This window comes from Chlorocebus sabaeus, chromosome 28, assembly GCF_047675955.1.
Source record: "Chlorocebus sabaeus isolate Y175 chromosome 28, mChlSab1.0.hap1, whole genome shotgun sequence".
Lineage (NCBI taxonomy): Eukaryota > Metazoa > Chordata > Mammalia > Primates > Cercopithecidae > Chlorocebus > Chlorocebus sabaeus.
Window position 1 is genome coordinate 13,280,187 of NC_132931.1, and position 17,778 is coordinate 13,297,964.

General features: G+C 53.4%; 1 protein-coding gene and 1 pseudogene across 5 annotated transcripts; one reads left to right on the top strand and one right to left on the bottom strand.

Annotated features, from left to right (window-relative positions):
* Positions 1–4: 4 nt before the first annotated feature.
* CPSF4 (cleavage and polyadenylation specific factor 4) lies at positions 5–17,776 on the bottom strand. Of its 5 annotated transcripts, none has more exons than XM_008018665.3 (8): positions 17,533–17,776; positions 12,178–12,228; positions 8,857–9,009; positions 6,796–6,891; positions 6,348–6,441; positions 4,639–4,711; positions 2,925–3,017; positions 5–956 (listed from the first exon to the last, which is right to left on the bottom strand). In XM_008018665.3, the coding sequence occupies exons 1-8, from the start codon at positions 17,633–17,635 to the stop codon at positions 888–890; spliced, it is 732 nt and encodes a 243-aa protein (XP_008016856.1). In that variant the 5' UTR covers positions 17,636–17,776; the 3' UTR covers positions 5–887. The 5 variants fall into 5 exon arrangements, with proteins under 5 accessions (XP_008016856.1, XP_008016855.1, XP_008016853.1 ...); XM_008018664.3 differs by having other exon boundaries at positions 2,925–3,020; XM_008018662.3 differs by having other exon boundaries at positions 2,925–3,095.
* On the top strand, positions 11,482–14,738 carry LOC119621384 (SAP domain-containing ribonucleoprotein-like; annotated as a pseudogene).
* Positions 17,777–17,778: the final 2 nt, after the last annotated feature.

Sequence of the window (17,778 nt, forward strand, 5' to 3'; positions counted from 1 at the left end):
TGGCTTAAAAAACAAGCTTTAATCCATTTCATAAAAATTGTTCTTGCAATTGAACGTGGCCAGGCCCACATGCCCAGCAGGAGACAGGAGACAGTTTCACATTTTCCAGGCTCAGGACAAGGCAGTCTCCTCCACATGCCACAGGCATCTGAGTGAGTGTAGACGCCTGGCGGGCAGGAGGTAGGCACAGATGATCTGAAGGGGCCATCTATTTAAAGGTCTGCAGCTCCAGCTCAAGGGACACCTTAAACTGTCAGGAGTGGACCCCAAGAGAAAATTAAGCCCAGAGGAGAGAACCTCAGGCCTGAGAGCCCTGCACCCCTCCTCAACCGCTGCCACCTGGGACCAGGGCCAGTCTGAGGCAATGGGGGCACCTGAATTTGCCCTGAAGGGCTCCCTCATTCAAATCACATAGAGGCACAGCTTTAGGATTCAGCAGGGCAGGGAGGGAGGAAGCAGGCGTGAGCCGGCCATAGCTTTGAATGACCTACCAGCCCCTGCGGTCACCAAGAACTGGTGTTTAATGAGGGGGGAAACCATCGCCACACAGAACTGCCTAGCCAAGCCCCTCCCCAGCAGCTTCCTCCCTCCCCGGATGAGGGGACTCGTGCCGGGAGTCCCGGAAAGGAGGCATCAATCCAGAAAGGGGGCATCGATGCCCAGCCAAATAGGATGTCGACTGCAGGGACCCAGCAGGACACTTGTCCCTTTTTCAAAAAATATTACGGCAGAATAATAGAAAACAGGCGTGGCCCCTCAGAGCGATGAAACCCACATGCCTGCGGGCCAGCTCAAGCCACAGTCGCGCCAATAAGCGCATGAAATAGTTAAATGCACACTCCCAACAGCGGGGCCCCCGGGCTGCTCGGAGCTGGCTCCAGCTGCTGTCACTGTCCACTGAGAAAGGCCAAGTGCCCTTTGGTGCATCTGTTGGCGTAGTGTCCTTTCTCGCCACACTGGGAAGAGCAGGAAGTGGGGGGAAGAGGAGAGACAGACAATAACACTGTTCAAATGCAGTTTTCAACTAAGGCAGTGCCCACCAAATCCCCAGTCATCCACCAAGTCCCCAGTCGGAACAGGACTCTGAAATTCTCAGTGGTACAGTTTTTTTCAAATTGGAGGGTGAGGGAGCTCAGGATGGAAAGTGCAGTGGTGCAGAAACTAGCCAGCAAGTCACAGGTGCGAGGGAGAACAGGCCACCAGAAGGCGACCTGCTAGCACCCTGCAGGGGCTCTTTCAGGCCCACACCTCTCCCACATGGACACAGGGCCTGCCCAGGGAGGGACTCCCAAGTGGGTAGAAGGACAAAGAGAAGCCCATAGCACCTGAGCTCCGCCACCCCGTCTGGGGACCAAGCCCCTCTGCACCACAGGCCAGTCACTTACCTCTGAGCCAAGGTCTGGGGTTCCCTGGCAGGAGACGGGAGGGAACAGCATGAGAAGTGCCCCAGCCTCCCCTCCCTTTGGGAACCAGTGCTGGGGACAGAAGGTGGGCTGTACCCAACGTTTTCCCTCGTGGCTGTGACACACCTGTCTAAGCTACCTTGGGGACAGGTTTTGATCACAGGATAAGAGAGATGGGATGATGCTTTTAAGGGGAGCCTGCAGAGCCACATGACAAATCCAGCCCTGACCCTGCCTCATCCCAGTCCTGATTATCCAGGCCCTTCCGTAGTTTCTCTTTACTCTGTGACTCCTTAAACGGCAGCCTCAAGCACTGAACAAAAGGGTCAGGAGGCAGCTGGGGGCACTGTGTGCTGACACCCACCCCCCAGTCCCTGCTGCCCCGAGGGGCTCTGCCCAGTCAACACCCAGCACTCTTGCCAGCTCTATTCCCTGGCTCCGCAGTCCCTGTTTTCTTTCTTCCATGTTGGCCAGGCTAGTCTTGAACTCCTGACCTTGTTGTGATCTACCCCCCTTGGCCTCCCAAAGTGCTGGGATTACAGGGCAGCAAGGTAACAGCTAAGTCTGCTCTATACACAGTCCCACTTCTGTGCCCCCCCCTTTTTTTTTTTTGAGACAATAGTCTCACTGTGTCGCCCAGGCTGGAGTGCAGTGGTGCAATCATAACTCACTGCAGGCTTGACCTCCTGGGGCCAAGCAATCCTCCCACCTCAGCCTCCCCAGTAGCTGGGACTACAGGCATGCGCCACCACACCCAGCCTGTTTTGTGATTTCTAATCCGGACTCGTTCTTCAGAACTCCAGACGTAGGAATTGTGTGTGCCTTGGGTTGAGAACGTACTCTTCCAAGAGTACTGGGGGTTGCTCCTGCCAGGTGCCAGGGGCATACCAATCCTGGGGCGATTTTAGATTAGAAAACTTAGTTTGTAACTTTCCAGCCTTAACCAAGGACATGAATACAGGCCCAGACTCATCAACAATATCAAACTATGAAGAGATTTCCCTCCTCTTTCCCCGCCTCCCACAGAGCCAGGAGTGAACAGGACAGTTTTCGAGGTTGTTTCTTTAAGCTCACCCTTCCCCTGAGTCCATTTTATGTACTGGGGGAGGGGATGGGGACGGGGGTGCTGTAACCCAGTGTCCTGTTTCCTAGGATGTGCCCTGCAGGATCCGAGGATGCCTTCAGGACAGCCAGCGGCTCCAAGGGTTTACCCTTCCCTGGATCAGTGTTTCCATTTTGTTCCCGCCCTCTTGGGGGCTTCCCTCACCTGCCTGCAGGCCCCATCCATTCACTGGGCAGGCGTTCTCACCATCCTTTACTGTGCCTCAGTGCGGTGTGGTAGGAAATAGGACAGTCTCTAGCCCACCATAGTGGATGGGTAACTAGACTGTAACTTTATGCTTACAATCAGCAAAAATGAATGTTTTCACTTTTCTCATTTCACCAAACATATGGGGCAAGAGGGAATGGCCACTGACAGTAAGGGAAGACCCTACCCCATCCCCCAGCCCAGGAACTCACCTTGTAACAGGTGACCTGCTCCAGTGGCCGGGGTCCCCGGTTGCCCGCACTGCTGTTTTGACTCTGCATGACCCCGATGACCTGTGGGGTTCTCTGCTGATTGGGAGAAGAGTTCTGACTCGTTAACTGGATCAAGGAGGACGACCTTTGTAATGGCGGATTGTTACTTTGCTGGAAAGAGTTACACAACACGGTTTTACTGTGGAAAACACGTGCACGCAGACTACCGATGGGGACAGGAAAAAAGAAGGCGGGACTTGTCCCGCAAACGGCAGGAAGAAGGGCTTCCACGACGGCCCAGCTCAGGACAGCGGGCAACAGAGAAACATCTGGTGATGATGGCAGAAGCCACTGCCCGAAAAACACCATGCAGACACACAAAAACGAAAAATAAAATAGAAAACAAAACATCAAGGAGACAAGAGGAGGTCTCTGGGGCAGTGGGGCGAGGGCATGTTCAGGCCTTACTTTGGTTTCTGAGGTTCTGGCTTCAGGTCAGGATGAACGCTTGGTTCAGCCAGATGTTTAGCAGCCTACACGGCGAGCAAGTCACAGAAAAACAGTTGGAGCCTGACACACTGAGCTGCGTTCTCGGGCTGAGAGGACCCTCCTCTAGGGAGCCCCGCCAGGAGGAGGGCCAGGGCTCCTGGGGTAGGGATTCCACAGCAGGGCCTCCTCCCGACCCGTGGGCTCCTGGCTCTGGCCCATAAGTGCAGAACCCGAGCTAGAAAACCCCCAGGTTGGCATGGCTGCACCTACACCTGGAATTCCCGGCTTTCCCCATCAAGAGTTCAATATGACTGGCCTCCACACAGCTATATCCACTGCATCCTCTCCTGGCTGTTCAGCCTCTGGCACTTAGCGGGGCTGGTGGGGCTTTGGCAGCCAGTCCAGAGCCCAGCAGGGTAGGAGGTGAGGCTTTGGGCTCAGGTGGGTGGGCTTGGTGGGCCTGTTGGGAACCCTGCCTGATGCCCGCCCTGCCTTGATGCCAGCCCTTCCTCTTGGCTCAACCCCCGACTCCCATAACCAAACTCAGGGTGCCCTTGGCGTTGAGGGGTTGCTGCAGATCCCCACGTGTCTATGGCATTTCCCTCCCTCATTGGGCTGGAGGGGTCGGACCAGCTGCTTGGCTGTGGGGCCCCTTATCTAGAAAACTGGAGCCAGCTGGGCTGTTCTCACCCCTCCTCCCAGCCTCCACTCCACAGGAGCAGGGGCGGTGCTGGCCAGAGTGGTCAGTTCTGCTGCCACACCTGCTCCTGCCCAGTGGCGTCGCCTCAGGCAAGTCCCCCGGCTCTGGGAGTCTCAGTTCCCCTATCTGCAAAACGAAGGGTCTGGCCCAGGAGCAAAAGCAGCAGACACGGTGCCCAGGCCGGCTCCATGCCAGCTCCCTGGGCACAGACATGGTGCCCAGGCCGGCTCCTGGGGCAGACGCTGCTGTGCCAGGCAGCCCCATCTCACAATGGGTGGCTGGTTGCATGGCGCCTCAACTTTGCTGCTGCGCTTGGCCTTGCCGAGGTTCCAGGGTGAGAGACCCTGCATCTCTCGAGGGAGATACACATGGCTCTGCCCGACTTTTCTGCGGGAACTTGGGAGACGCCCCTTCTCTCCCAAGTTCTCCAGTGGGGTCTAAGGCAGACCGCACCCCCGGGGGACACTGAGGTTCTCGCTGGAGAAAAGGCACTTCCTTCCTACCGAGGAGGGCCAGGCACGGTACCTTTGCCGGAGGCTGGGTCTGCTGCGGCAGTGGGGGCTGCTCGGTGGTTCCCATGGGCAGTTCAAATCGAGGGCTGGTCACCAGCAGCCAGAGGGGATGAGAACAAGAGAAGGAGTCGGGGACAGGGGATGAGAAGAGAGAAGCCAGGCCATGCTCTTAAATTCCAGCCCTAGGAAAATCACACTCAGCTGCCCCAGCACAAAGTGACTTGACACAAGCTGCATGGATGGGGTGGGGCTGGCACTCAGCTCTGCTCCTGGGAGGCCGCGGGGGTGGCGTGGAGAACACAACTGACTTGCCTGGGCTCAGGCCCAGCCCTGCCTACACTGAACTGGGAAACTCACGGCCAGTGCTGCTCGGAAATGACAAAAGCTGCACTGGTACGCGCCTGCTGCGCCCCAGGAGCTGTACACAGGGAAGCCCCCCTCCCCGCAGGGTCTTACTCTGGCGTCAGCCCCTCCTCCCATCACTTGGTAACGGTCTGCCCCAGGCCACCTACAGGTGCCTGCACTCTCATTCAGGGAGTGAGACCCAGTGGCAGCACTGGCCACTTCCCTGCAGTGAGAAGCAGGGACCAGGGTCCCCACAGACCTGGAGACTGTTATCCCGCTGCAGGTTCAGCAGTGTGGGCGAGGCAGCCGGGAGGAGGGGAGGCTTGTCTGCAGCCCCAGTGCCACCCCAGGCAGAAGCCTGGGTCCACAAGCAAAGTGACAGATGGGCACTGGGCTCCAAGGACAAGACAATGGAGCCAGAAGAGGGGTGCTAACCCCATGGAGCAAGAATTAAAACCGATCTTCAGAGGGTCACAGACTTGCTATCTATCCTATCTAATCTATCTATCCTATCTATCCTATCTATCTATCTATCTATCTATCTATCTATCTATCTATCTATCTATCTATCTATCTATCTAATCTATGATGGAGTCTCACTCTGTCGCCCAGGCTGGAATGCAGTGGCACGATGTTGGCTCACCGCAACCTCCACCTCCCGGGTTCAAGTGATTCTTCTGCCTCAGCCTCCCAAGTAGCTGGGACTATAGGCACACACCACTACGCCTGGCTAATTTTTGTATTTTTAGTAGGGACAGGGTTTCACCATATTGGCCAGGCTGGTCTTGAACTCCTGACCTCGTGATCTGTCCACCTCAGCCTCCCAAAGTGCTGGGATTACAGGTGTGAGCCACCACACCTGGCCCAGACTTGCCTTTGACCATGTGCCCCTGGCCAGGGACCAAGCCCTGTGCCTCAGTGTGCTGCTGTGTGAAATGGCTGTGTTCTCTCCTACCCTCACTGTTAGATGACTACTTTTTCTATGTGAAACCCCAAGCTCAGGGTTTTCTGAGCCTCCACATAGGAGACTGAAATTCTAGTTTCCTTCCTTTAGGGTGCAGGTTCTTAACTGGAAGTCCCCAAATTCCCTAAATGATATGCAAGGCTACATGTGTGTCTGTATCCCACAGCTTCCATTAGAATACCAGATGGCCCATGACCCAAGAAATGGGTCTAGGCAGCGCCACCTCTGGGCTCAGGAAGCACTGGTGGCCATAAGCAGGGATTACTTCCCTATCTCCTGCCCCCACCCTTGGCTCTAGTACTGACATCACACAGTGACCAAAGCCCAGGTGGCCCAGGGAAGATACAGAGGGCAGCACGGCCTGGGCTGGGAGCTGGGGTAGAGGGTAGAGGGCAGAGCGGCTGGCTACTCACTGCATGAATTTACATGAGGGCCCCTCTGGGCAGAATCCCACGAGGTAATTCACACAGATGACTCTCCGTGTGTGCCGGTGCCTGCAGAGGGGACCTGCAGAGCCAAGTGTCTGGTCACTTAGACATCCCCTCTACCAGTTAGAGAGCTGGAGCATGGCTTCAAACGCTGGCTGTCCCCCATTCATGGGAGACAGGGGGCAGGGACCTCACCTCCCAACACTGGCCTCCTTATCAAAAATGCAGGTGGACCACCACCCACCCAGCATTCTTGGGAGAGTCAAGGGAGATGAGGGGTGTGAGCAAGCCGCTAGCTGCAGAATGTCAGGTTTTGCTGGGACAGATAGGGCAAGATGTCCCAGGTAGACCAGATGGCAGCCTCCAGGGTCATGTGGGCAGAGAAGGGAAGACTTGGCTTCTTGCCAGGGGCCCAGCTCACCCTGGCACCTACCGTGCTTGCAGAAGCCACGGTCATACCAAGGGCAGTCCTTGATCTTGGACTCGGGGTCGATGTGCAGGAAGGGACACTCCTTGTTGCTGCACTCTCCTGCAGGGAAACTCAGATGTGAGGCCGCTAGGAAGGCTGGGGCCAGGCCCACCTTGGCTTCATCCAAGGAAAAGAGGTTCTGGTGTCCAGTTTTGGCCTGATGAGCCCTGAGAGCCAGGGAAGAGTGTTTCTGAGCCCCCGCTTCCTGTGCAGTGGGGCTGTGACGGAAAAGCACCCATGGAGACCAGGAAGTTCCACTCTGATTGACTCTTCATGTCTAAGAGCTGGGACAAGGGTAGGGAGAAGCACTAGTGGACCTGGCCCTCTCCGAAGCAGCGGGCCCCAGGGACCACCAGCACTGAGAACTGCCTTCCTGGGTAGTTGCCCGCTTCTTGGCTCACCTTCTCCCATCCACGTTAACAACTGTGCTCAAAATCCTAAGGAAATGCAAACTCCTCCCCCAGGCTCCCCCACAGGCTCCGCCTCTGCCACCCCCCAGTCACATGGGTCCCCCTGCACCAGGACCAGCCCCTTCTCAGTCTTCCACTCCTAGCTCAGGAATCGCCTCATCCTTGACCACTCTGCCTCAAGGTTCTGGTCATGGTTTCCTTCCTTCAGAGCACTTGTCACAGGTAATTTCTTCTCTGTTCGTCTCATGGCTTATCAGCTACATCTTTCCCTGGACCACAAGAGTGAAGAATTCACAGGGCAAGGACCTCTTCACCATTGTCCCTCCAGTGCCTAGAAAGGAGGCCCTCAACCCAATGTCTGTGGTGCAGGTGACAGAAGCTGCACACAGTGTGTCCTGCACCAGGGCCGTCAGCAAGGAAGGAGCGACCCCCAGGCCACTTGGATAGCGGTGCCTTGAGAGCCTGCCCAGGAGAGCCAGCTGCTGCCTCTGGGGACAGATGGGAGGCCACTGCCCCATCCCAGTGCTGCTATGGGCAAGGCGTCGCGGGGGGAACATGCTACATTGCACAATGACAGAGGACAGCACTTGGGGAGCTGGGAAGCTTGGGTTCTATTTCTTCTCAGCTTATGCCACCTCCACAAGACAAGCCACAGCTCTCATTAATAAGCCAGCAGGCCACACCTATTGGGATGCTGAAATAATGTCTCCTCCAAAAGCAGTGCTTTGAAAGCATGAAGCATATCCTGCACCCCTTGGCTCCCTGCAGGATTCCGGCCTTCTGCCGGGCTCCCTGCCCAGGACTAGAGCCAGCCTCATGCTGACCCACAGAGCTGCTTCTTGGGAAACCTCGAAGTGCAGACCTGAGCAGGGACCCTGGGGACTCATTCCAGCAGGGAGCACAACATCCGACTCCACCCGGTCTCCCGCTTCTCCACGCAGGCCACTCAGGACAGCTGAGGCCATGGATTCTCTAAGCAGGGCTCAAGGCAAGCTTGGTGCTACCAGAAGACACATCTGAGGCTGCTATTTTGAAGGGATGTTAAGGATGGCTGAAATGTCACCAGGATCACGGCTCCCGGAGAGAAGGAACCAGCTCCGGCCTGAGAGGCAGTTCCCACACTGTAGGGAGAAGTGGGTTTCAGGGAGAAGGTGGATGTGGACAGAAACCAACCACGGACATAATGCAGCCAGCTGCACAACTCGCTGCTTCCGGGTCACCCTCATTAGCCTCAAATCCCAGAGTGATTGAAAGAGCTCCAAACACTGAAGCACTCCAAAAGAATGCAAGGGGTCTGGCGCAGTGGCTCACGCCTGTAATCCCAGCACTTTGGGAGGCTGAGGCAGGCAGATCATTCGAGCCCAGGCGTTCAAGACCAGTATGTGAAACATAGCGAGACCCTGTGTCTTTAAAAAAAAAAAAAAAAAAAAAATGAGCAGAAAATAGCCACGCTGTCTCCTAAAAGCTGGCTGAGGCTGGCAGGCTCTGCCCAAGTTTCTCCTCTGAGAATGGAAAGATGGGAAAAGCAGGCAGAGAGAGTGTGGGCACTGCGCAGCCAACAGACCCCTCTGCACCCTGGTTCTCAGCAGAGCCTCCAGAGCTCCAGGTGCCTTACCGAACTTGGAGTAGAAGTAGCACTCGGGCATCTTGGTCATGTCATACTCATGCAGGAACTCGCACTGGTCCCCTTTCTTGCATAGGCCACGCAGCCAGTGTTTGCACACAACTGTCTTCTCACCGCTGATGTGGCGAAACGGACACATGCCCCCTGCCGGGAAGATAGGGACAGGGTGTCAGCAGAGAGGCCACCCTGAGCCCAGGGAACAAGGCCTAGAGAAGCTGAGGCATCTTCACCTCCTAACTCCTGGAGCCACCTGAGGGCATCATGTCCTGGAAGGGGGCAGAGGTCTGCCTCACAGAAGGCAACATGACTTGAGGCAGTACGCTGACAGACACTTTACATTTTAATAGTTACTCATGGCCGGGCGCGGTGGCTCACGCCTGTAATCCCAGCACTTTGGAAGGCCAAGGCGGATCATGAGTTCAGGAGATTGAGACCATCCTGGCTGACACGGTGAAACCCCATCTCTACTAAAAATACAAAAAAATTAGCTGGGCGCCTATAGTCCCAGCTACTCGGGAGGCTGAGGCAGGAGAATGGCATGAACCCAGAAGGCGGAGCTTGCAGTGAACCGAGATCCCACCACTGCACTCCAGCCTGGGCGACAGAGCGAGACTCCCTCTCAAAAAAAAAAAAAAAAAAAGTTACTCATCATTTCACAGATATTACTGTAAGATGGAGGCATAAAAAAGAGGGAGATGCTGGGAGGCTGAGGCGGGTGGATCACGAGGTCAGGAGTTCGAGACCAGCCTGACCGACATGATGAAACCCCATCTCTACTAAAAATACGAAAAAACATTAGCTGGGTGTAGTGGTGGGGGTGCCTGTAATCTCAGCTACTTGGGAGGCTGAGGCTGGAGAATCGCTTGAACCCAGGAGGCAGAGGTTGTAGTGACCGGAGATCACACCATTGCACTCCAGCCTGGGTGACAAGAACAAAACTCTGTCCCCCCCACAAAAAAAAAGAAAAAAAAAGAAAGATGAACTCAGCCGGGTATAGTAGCTCACACCTACGATCCTAGCACTTTAGGAGGCCAAGACAGGAAAATCACTTGAGCCCAGAAGTTCGAGATCAGCCTGAGACTTTGTCTTCACTAAATAAATAAATAAGTAAATAAGCAAGCAAGCAAGCAAGCTGGGAGGCCTGACACAGCGGCTCACACCTGTAATCGCAGCACTCTGGGAGGCCAAGGTGGTGGATCATCTGAAGTCAGGAGTTCGAGACCAGTCCGGCCAAAACATAATGAAACCCTGTCTATACTAAAAATACAAAAAATTAGCTGGGTGTGGTGGTGTGCACCTGTAATCCCAGCTACTCGGGAGGCTAAGGCAGGAGAATTGCTCGAACCCAGGAAGCAGAAGTTGCAGTGAGCCAAGATCACACCACTGCACTCCAGCCTGGGCAACAAGAGCAAAACTCCGTCTGAAAAAAAAAAAAAAATTAGTTGGGTATGGTGGTGCACAGCTGTAGTCCCGGCTACTGGGGAGGCTGAGGTGGGAGGATCACTTGGGCCCAGGAGGCTGAGCTTGCAGTGAGCTATGACTGTACCACTGCACTCCAGCCTGGGTGACAGAGTAAGATGCTGCCTCTTAAAAGAAAGACCAATTTCAGAATTGAAGAAATGTGATGTATACACATGGAGGGACGTGTGCCTTTTGGGACAGAGCCAGCCTCTGGGGATGTGCGGGACTTCTAACAGGTGGCCTGGCAAGACAACCATGGAGGTCCATTCTACACTTCTGCTGTCCAGTATGGCAGCTGCTAGCCCCACGTGACTACTGACCACTTGAAACATGACTAGTGTGTCTGAGGATTTCAAGTTTTAAATGTGATTTGATTTTACTTAAATATGAACTGCCACATGTGACTAGTGGCTGCTGTATTAGTCAACAGAGAGACAGTCAGAATGCCCTGTGTTAGGGATGGCTGTGCTAACAGAAGGCGGCTGGTCAGAAGGGCAGAATCACTGAGCAAAGACATGGGAGTGAGACCGGAGGCCCAGTGGAGGTAATGACGTTCTGACTGGACATTGTGAAGTTGGCCTGGCTGATCTGCCAGGAAGTCTACTACCTCAGTGGTAAATGACTATGTTATAGAAGCAAAGCTCATCAAACCATTCGTTAAAACCAGCCCTTTGCTCTGATTCTCCGCTCCCCTTTTTCAAGCTTCTCATTAATATTTAAGTCTCCTAAATAAATTTTCCTACAGGAGAAAAATGCCCAGACCATGGAAAGTTAAGGTTGTGCCTAGTGATACTTCTTTTTTTTTGAGATGGGGTCTCCCTCTGCTACCCAGGCTGGAGTGCAGTGGTGCGATCTTGGCTCACTGAAACCTCTGCCTCCCGGGTTCAAGTGATTCTCCTGCCTCAACCTCCCGAGTAGCTGGGATTATAGATGGGCGTCACCATGCCCAGTTAATTTTTGTATATTTGGTAGAGATGAGGTTCCACCATGTTGGCCAGGTTGGTCTCAAACTCCTGACCTCAGGTGATCCATCCGCCTCGGCCTCCCAAACTGCTGGGATTATAGGCGTGAGCCACCGCACCTGGCCCCTAGTGATACTTCTGATGGATTCACCCGGCCCACATACAATTATTAAAAGAGCACAGCCGGAGGGGTAACAAGATGGCGACCAAGACAGTGGCGCTCCATAAGCTGAAGCTTGCTGAACTAAAGAAAGAATGTCTTGCTCATGGCTGGGAGACCGAGGGAATGAAGCAAGATCTTTTTTTTTTTTTTTGAGATGGAGTCTTGCTCTGTTGCCAGGCTAGAGTGCAATGGCATGATCTCGGCTCACTGCAACCTCTTGACTCTCTGGTTTAAGGGATTCTCCCACCTCAGTAGTCTTGTGTAGTCTGTGTTGGGGACTGGTTATCGAGAACAAGACCCCACAAGATGGGTTATCATGGGGTGTTTTGGATGGGAGGCCACAGAAAACCATGAGCCCGTGGAGACTGTGGAATGAGAAAGACCTGGGTTCAGACACTGGGCTCCGCCACTGATTAACTCTGTGACATTGAGAAAGTTCCTGAATGTCTCAATGCTGGGGGCTTCTTTCCACGTCACAGATCAGCTTGTGGCCACGGGGAATGCGAAGTGATAAGGCAGCCTTAGAGCCAGGTTCAGTCCTGCGTTTAGGTTTCAGGTGGAACACCCCATCAGGTTCCTAGCCTGTCCAAACCAGTTTTATCTACAGAGATCGTTAGTCTGTAAAAAGCAATGTGAGCCAGAGCCCTGGCGGCCTCCAACTCAGCTGGGGACAAGGAGACGGAAGGGCGCCTCGGGAGGCATGTCAGGGAGCCCAGAGTTTCTTACCTTTGCCGCAGGCAGCTTTCAAAAAGAATTCACAGACAGCAGCACCCGACTCTGTAGAAAGGAGAGAAAACGAGAGGAATCAAACAAAGACGTGCAATTGCTATTGACGATGTCTGAAGACAGTGGGAGGGAACCCTTCCGACTTCTTGACCCCCAAGGGTTCAGGGTACTGGAAATAAAGTAGCAAAAGTATGCAAAGCCCAACCAAGCAAGGAAGAAGCTGCTTATGTTAGTCATGCCCTACAAAATGAGACACATACATTGAGAGCAGTCATTACCCAGTGCTTTGAGAGCCTCCTGTATATAAGATCTTTTCAAGGAGTTAAGAGCGGGTGGGGAAAGGAAGGCTGGAGTACAAGATCCCAGAAATAATTTTTTTTTTTTTTGAGATGGAGTTTCACTCTTGTTGCCTGGGCTGGAGTGCAACGGCGCAATCTCAGCTCACTGTAATTTCCGCCTCCCAGGTTCAAGCAATTCTCCTGCCTCAGCCTCCCAAGTAGCTGGGATTACAGGCGCCTGCCACCACGCCCACCTAATTTTTGTATTTTCAGTAGAGATAGGGTTTTGTTGGCCAGGTTGGTCTCGAACTCCTGACCTCAGGTGATCCACCCACCTCGGCCTCCCAAAGTGCTGGGATTACAGGCATAAGCCACCATGCCTGACCCACAGAAATAAATTAATAGCCCCCAGCTGACATCTTCCTCCAGGAAGGTGAATTCACGGACACCTTAACATGAGGCAGAGGGAAGGAATGATCTCACAGAAGTATAGACTGTCAGGGCCTCTGAGAAGGGTCAGGCTTCAAGGAAGAGGCAGTGCCTCTGAGACACTAGTCCAAAGGGAAGCACGTTAAGTGCAGACTCAGAGGACTGCTTTTAATATGCAACATCCATATACAATTTTTTTTTCTAGTGTTTTGAGACAGTCTCACTCTGTCACCCAGACTAGAGTGCAGTGGTGCGATCTTGGCTCACTGCAACCTCCGCCTCCCCAGTTCAAGAGAGTCTCCTGCCTCAGCTTCCTGAGTAGCTGGGATTATAGGTGTGCACCACCACGCCTGGCTAATTTTTTTGTATTTTTAGTAGAGAGGGGGTTTTGCCATGTTGGCCAGGCTGGTCTCAAACTACTGGCTTCAAGTGATCCGCTTACCTCGGCCTCCCAAAGTGCTGGGATTGCAGATGTGAGCCACCACGCCTGGCCCACATACAATGATTACAGGCTGGTTTCGAACTCCTGACCTCGTGATTTGCCTGCCTTGGCTTCCCAAAGTGCTAGGATTACAGGCGTGAGCCACCGCAACCCACCCCACATACAATTATTAAAAAAGCACACCCGGAGCGGGTAACAAGATGGTAACTGAGATGGTGGAGCTCCATAAGCTGAAGCTTGCTGAACTAAACAAGAATGTCTTGCTTGTGGTTTGGCGACCAAGGGAATAAAGCAAGATCTTATCCACAGACTCCAGGCATATCTTGAAGAACATGCTGAAGGGAGGCAAATGAAGATGTACTGGGAGATGAAACAGAAGAAGAAACAAACCCCCTTTCAAAGAGGAAGAACCCCCTGAAAAAAACTGTTCATGTGGCAGCAGAGAAGAAAGTGGTGAAAATTACATCTGAAATACTACAGGCTGAGAGAATGCAGAAGAGGGCCAAACGATTCAGTGTACGTGTGAGCTTGGAGAGTAAGAAAGCTACCGGGGCAGCTAGGTTTGGGATTTCTTCAGTTCCAACACAAGTCTGTCACCTGAGAACAAACCTATGGTTAACGTGGATAAGTCCAAGGAAGGAGCTCAAAGATTTGGTTTGAATGTCTCTTCAATCTCCAGAAAGTCTGAAGATGATAAGAAACTGAAAAAGAGGAAGGAGCGATTTGGGATTGTCACAAGTTCAGCTGGAACTGGAACCACGGAGGATACAGAGGCAGAGAAGAGGAAAAGAGCAGAGCGCTTTGGGACTGCCTGATGGAAGGTTCTTGATACTTTCTGTTCTCCAGTGTTTTCCATTTCTCTCATTCTTTTTGGTCACATACATACCTCAATGCACAGTCATGTGCCTATGTCCTGCCTCGCCATGAGCAAGCATGAACCCCAGGTACATCTGTGAACTGCCGCAGCAGTCTGACTTATTGCTGTTTCAGCTTTAAGGTTGTTGTGCTTTTGTTTTTGATTATGTTGCTTGTTAACAAAAAAAAGAAAAAAAAAAGCACAGCCTTTCCTTCCCACAGTTAGGAGTGTGCTGGAATTCATTGGGCTCCAGGGACCAGCTGTTCTGATGAGTCCAGGAATTCTCCAGCCCCCAGTTGCCAGACTAAACTGACCTTGGCATCAGAAACAGTTTCCTCTACAAGTAACCATTTTAGAATTGCTGAAAAACCAATGACAGCATCTCTGAAGTCCACATAACGTGCCTCCCCTTGCTAAATCACAAAAGATTCCTTGGCTTCTTGGAAGCAGGCGGATTTTGCTAGGACACAGCTGAGGTTATAGAACTTACAGCTGCTGTCACAGGGAGGTCACTCTATTTGCATTTCAAAAAGTCTGAAAGTGGCCAGGTGCGGTGACTCACGTCTGTAATCCTAGGCGGGTGGATCACTTGACATCAGGAGTTCAAGACCAGCCTGGCCAATATGGTGAAACCCCATCTCTACTAAAAATACAAAAATTAGCCAGGTGTGGTGGCACATGCCTGTAATCTCAGCTACTCAGGAGGCTGAGGCAGGAGAATCTCTTGAACCCAGAGGCAGAGGTTGCAGTGAGCCAAGATCGCATCACCGTACTGCAGCCTGGGCAACAGAGCAAGACTCTGTCTCAAAAAAAAAAAAAAAAAAAAAAAAAAATTCTGAAAGTATCTCTGGTCTGGTCTGTCTCTTCAGAGATTAGAGTTGCTTCTGCTCAGAAATCCACAGTTCTGGGAATTGAGTCTCATGTGGATGGGATGAGTATGCCTTATGGGCAAAGTGACAGTTCTTCCCAAACCTCAGATGGGCATGAAGAGGAGGGATGGGTGAGGAAGGGCTGTGGCCTCACTAGACTTTAACTGAACAGGATATGGACAAGCAGTGAGTGTGAAGGGTGCCTACCGACTCTGAAGCCCTGGCTGGGGCAGCACCCAGGGCCAGGCGTGTCTCTGGCCTCAAGAACAGGTATGTGGGCCCCTCGCCACTGTACCTCCCCTCACAGGCTTGTGGATCTGTCAGGTGGCAGAAGGGTGGGAGGGAAAGATCTGCCCTGCGTGGGTGGTTCCACGGTCTCAAGCCAGTGCCATCAAGACAGGAAAAGGCCGACTGGGCGCAGTGGCTCACGCCCGTAATCCCAGCACTTTGGGAGGCCAAGGCAGGCGGATCATTTGAGGTCAGGAGTTCAAGACCAGCCTGGCCAATGTGGTGAAACCTCATCTCTACTGAAAATACAAAAATTAGTTGGGCATGGTGGCAGGAGGCTATAAGCCCAGCTACTCAGGAGGCCGAGGCAGGAGAATTGCTTGAACCTGGGAGGTGGAGGTTGCAGTAAGCCGAGATCGCGCTACTGCACTCCAGCCTGGGCAACAACAGCGAAACTCCATCTCAGAAAAAAAGAGACAGGAAAAGGCCACGTGTGCAGGGATGAAGTTATCACAGGACTCGAGGAGTAGGTAAGAGGGGGTGTGTGTGTGTGAATTTCAGCAGCTGCTTTTTAGGGGGTGTACAGTGGCGATGGTGTTTGTCAAACAGGGTGGTCTGATGATGTCTCCTTATAAGCACTATCTTGTTTTTCTTGATGACTTAACTTCCAACGAAACTATCTTGTACAGAAGTATCACCATGTAAAGTTGTGGGACAGGCAGCAAAAAAAAAAAAAAAAAAAAAAAAATTTTTATATATATATAGATATAGGCCAGGTGTGGTGGCTCATGGCTGTAATCCCAGTACTTCCGAAGGCCGAGGTGAAAGGATCACTTGAGCCCAGGAGTTCAAGACCAACCCTGGGAAACATGGTGAAACAGTGTCTCTACCAAGAAACACACACACACAAAATTTGCCAGGTGTGTTGGTGCACACCTGTGGTCCCAACTACTTGGGAAACTGAGGTGGGAGGACTGCTGGAGCCTGGGAAGTCGAGGCTGCATTGAGCCATGATTGCGTCACTGCACCCAGCCTGGGCAAAAGAGGAGCCCCTGTCTCAAAAGCAAACAAATAACAACAACAAAAAAACACATAAAGGGACAGACTCAGAGGTCACATGTGCATGAGAAGGTGTGGCCGCCTGAGGGGAGAGAGGCTGCTGGGAGACCCCGCTGGTAGTGCGGGGCGACAGCACACAACACTGGAGAACTTGCCTGGCTCTGCTATGCACTGAGTGGTCGTCAGCAAGTCCCTTCCCCCGCTTGGGTCTCAGTTTCCCCATCTGTGGATTGAACTCAGTGACTTCCACAAGCCCGCGAACTTTAAGGTTATAGCATTAGATTTCAAGTGTGTCCGGTTAGGAAAGAAGACACAAAGAAAACTACTGGTTTCTTTTAAAGTACAAGATATCCCACTGAGTAGGGGGTGGGGAGCCAGGAGCCACCATGTGAAGGGGAGGAGTGAAGGGAGTTCAGGCCAAGGGTCCACACCAGCTGCTGGGTGTGATGAACAACTCAGAGATGGGGTCCAGAAAAAAGTAGGGGCAGGCCAAAAACTAAGGATGAGCTCCCAGGAGAGAGTCGTAGAAGGGAGTTTAAGAGTCTAGCTGGGGTCTCCTACAGAGAGGTGGTCCTTCCCTCAGCACGCCTCCTCCAAAAGCCTAGTTTTGATCAAAGCAAAAAGAAGAGACGCTCAATGTAGCGGGGTTGGGAGGTAGGGGGTGCGATATCCTAGTACTCTCCTGTAGCTGGGAGAGTGTTGAGGGAGAGTTCCAATCCAGGATAACCCACCCTTATTCAAGAATTAAGCGAACGGACAAGGTCCTACCCGCCTACAGATTACCTTTAAAGAGCCGCAGGGGGCCAAAGATCCGAAGCAGTGAACTCCTGAGTTCGAGTGAGGGGAAAAGGGGTCCCCAGACGGTGGAAATGGGGGCCTGGGAGTCAGGAGTCCTGGAACCAAGGGGTAGCGTCCCGGGATCCAGAAGAGGAGGTCTCAGGATGGAGTGAGAAGAGTCCCGGATCACAGATGAGGGAGTTCGGGAACTAAAGGGGAGGGTCCCAGGACCCGGAGGAGGTGGGAGGGACTCTCAAGACATAGAGGGAGGAGTCCCGCGACCGAAGGGGAGGGGTCCCAGGATCCAGAGGAAGCCGGGGGAGGTCTCAGGACCGAGGCGAAGGAGTCCCGGGAACACATAGGAGCGGGTCCCGGGTTCGAGTCGCTCTCGCCCTCCCGCCCGGGCCCCGCGCTCACTGTCCATGCCGGGGAAGGGCAGCGGCTGCGCCCCGAGCTGCTGCTCCACTGCGATCTCCAAGTCAAACTTGATGTGGTCCACGCTGGCGATTATTTCCTGCATGGCGGCGGCGGCGGCCCCACCGGCCCGGCTCCCCCTCGGTCTCCTGCAGCCCTCTCGCCTCTCTACCCGCCGCCGGGCCCGCCGCACACGCTCCTCCTGCGCCTCGCAGCCGCCGCCGCCGCCGCCGCCCGAGGGATGCCGGG

What these genes read in the sequence shown, in the direction of transcription:
- CPSF4 (XM_008018659.3), bottom strand. Translation starts at nt 17,635, where the DNA reads ATGCAGGAAATAATCGCCAGCGTGGACCACATCAAGTTTGACTTGGAG. An exon ending in GCCCTTCCCCGGCATGGACA is followed by an intron (nt 12,229 to 17,532) that starts GTGAGCGCGGGG and finishes TCCTTTCTACAG; the next exon opens with AGTCGGGTGCTGCTGTCTGT. An exon ending in AGACCCAGCCTCCGGCAAAG is followed by an intron (nt 3,021 to 4,638) that starts GTACCGTGCCTG and finishes TCTCCCAATCAG; the next exon opens with CAGAGAACCCCACAGGTCAT.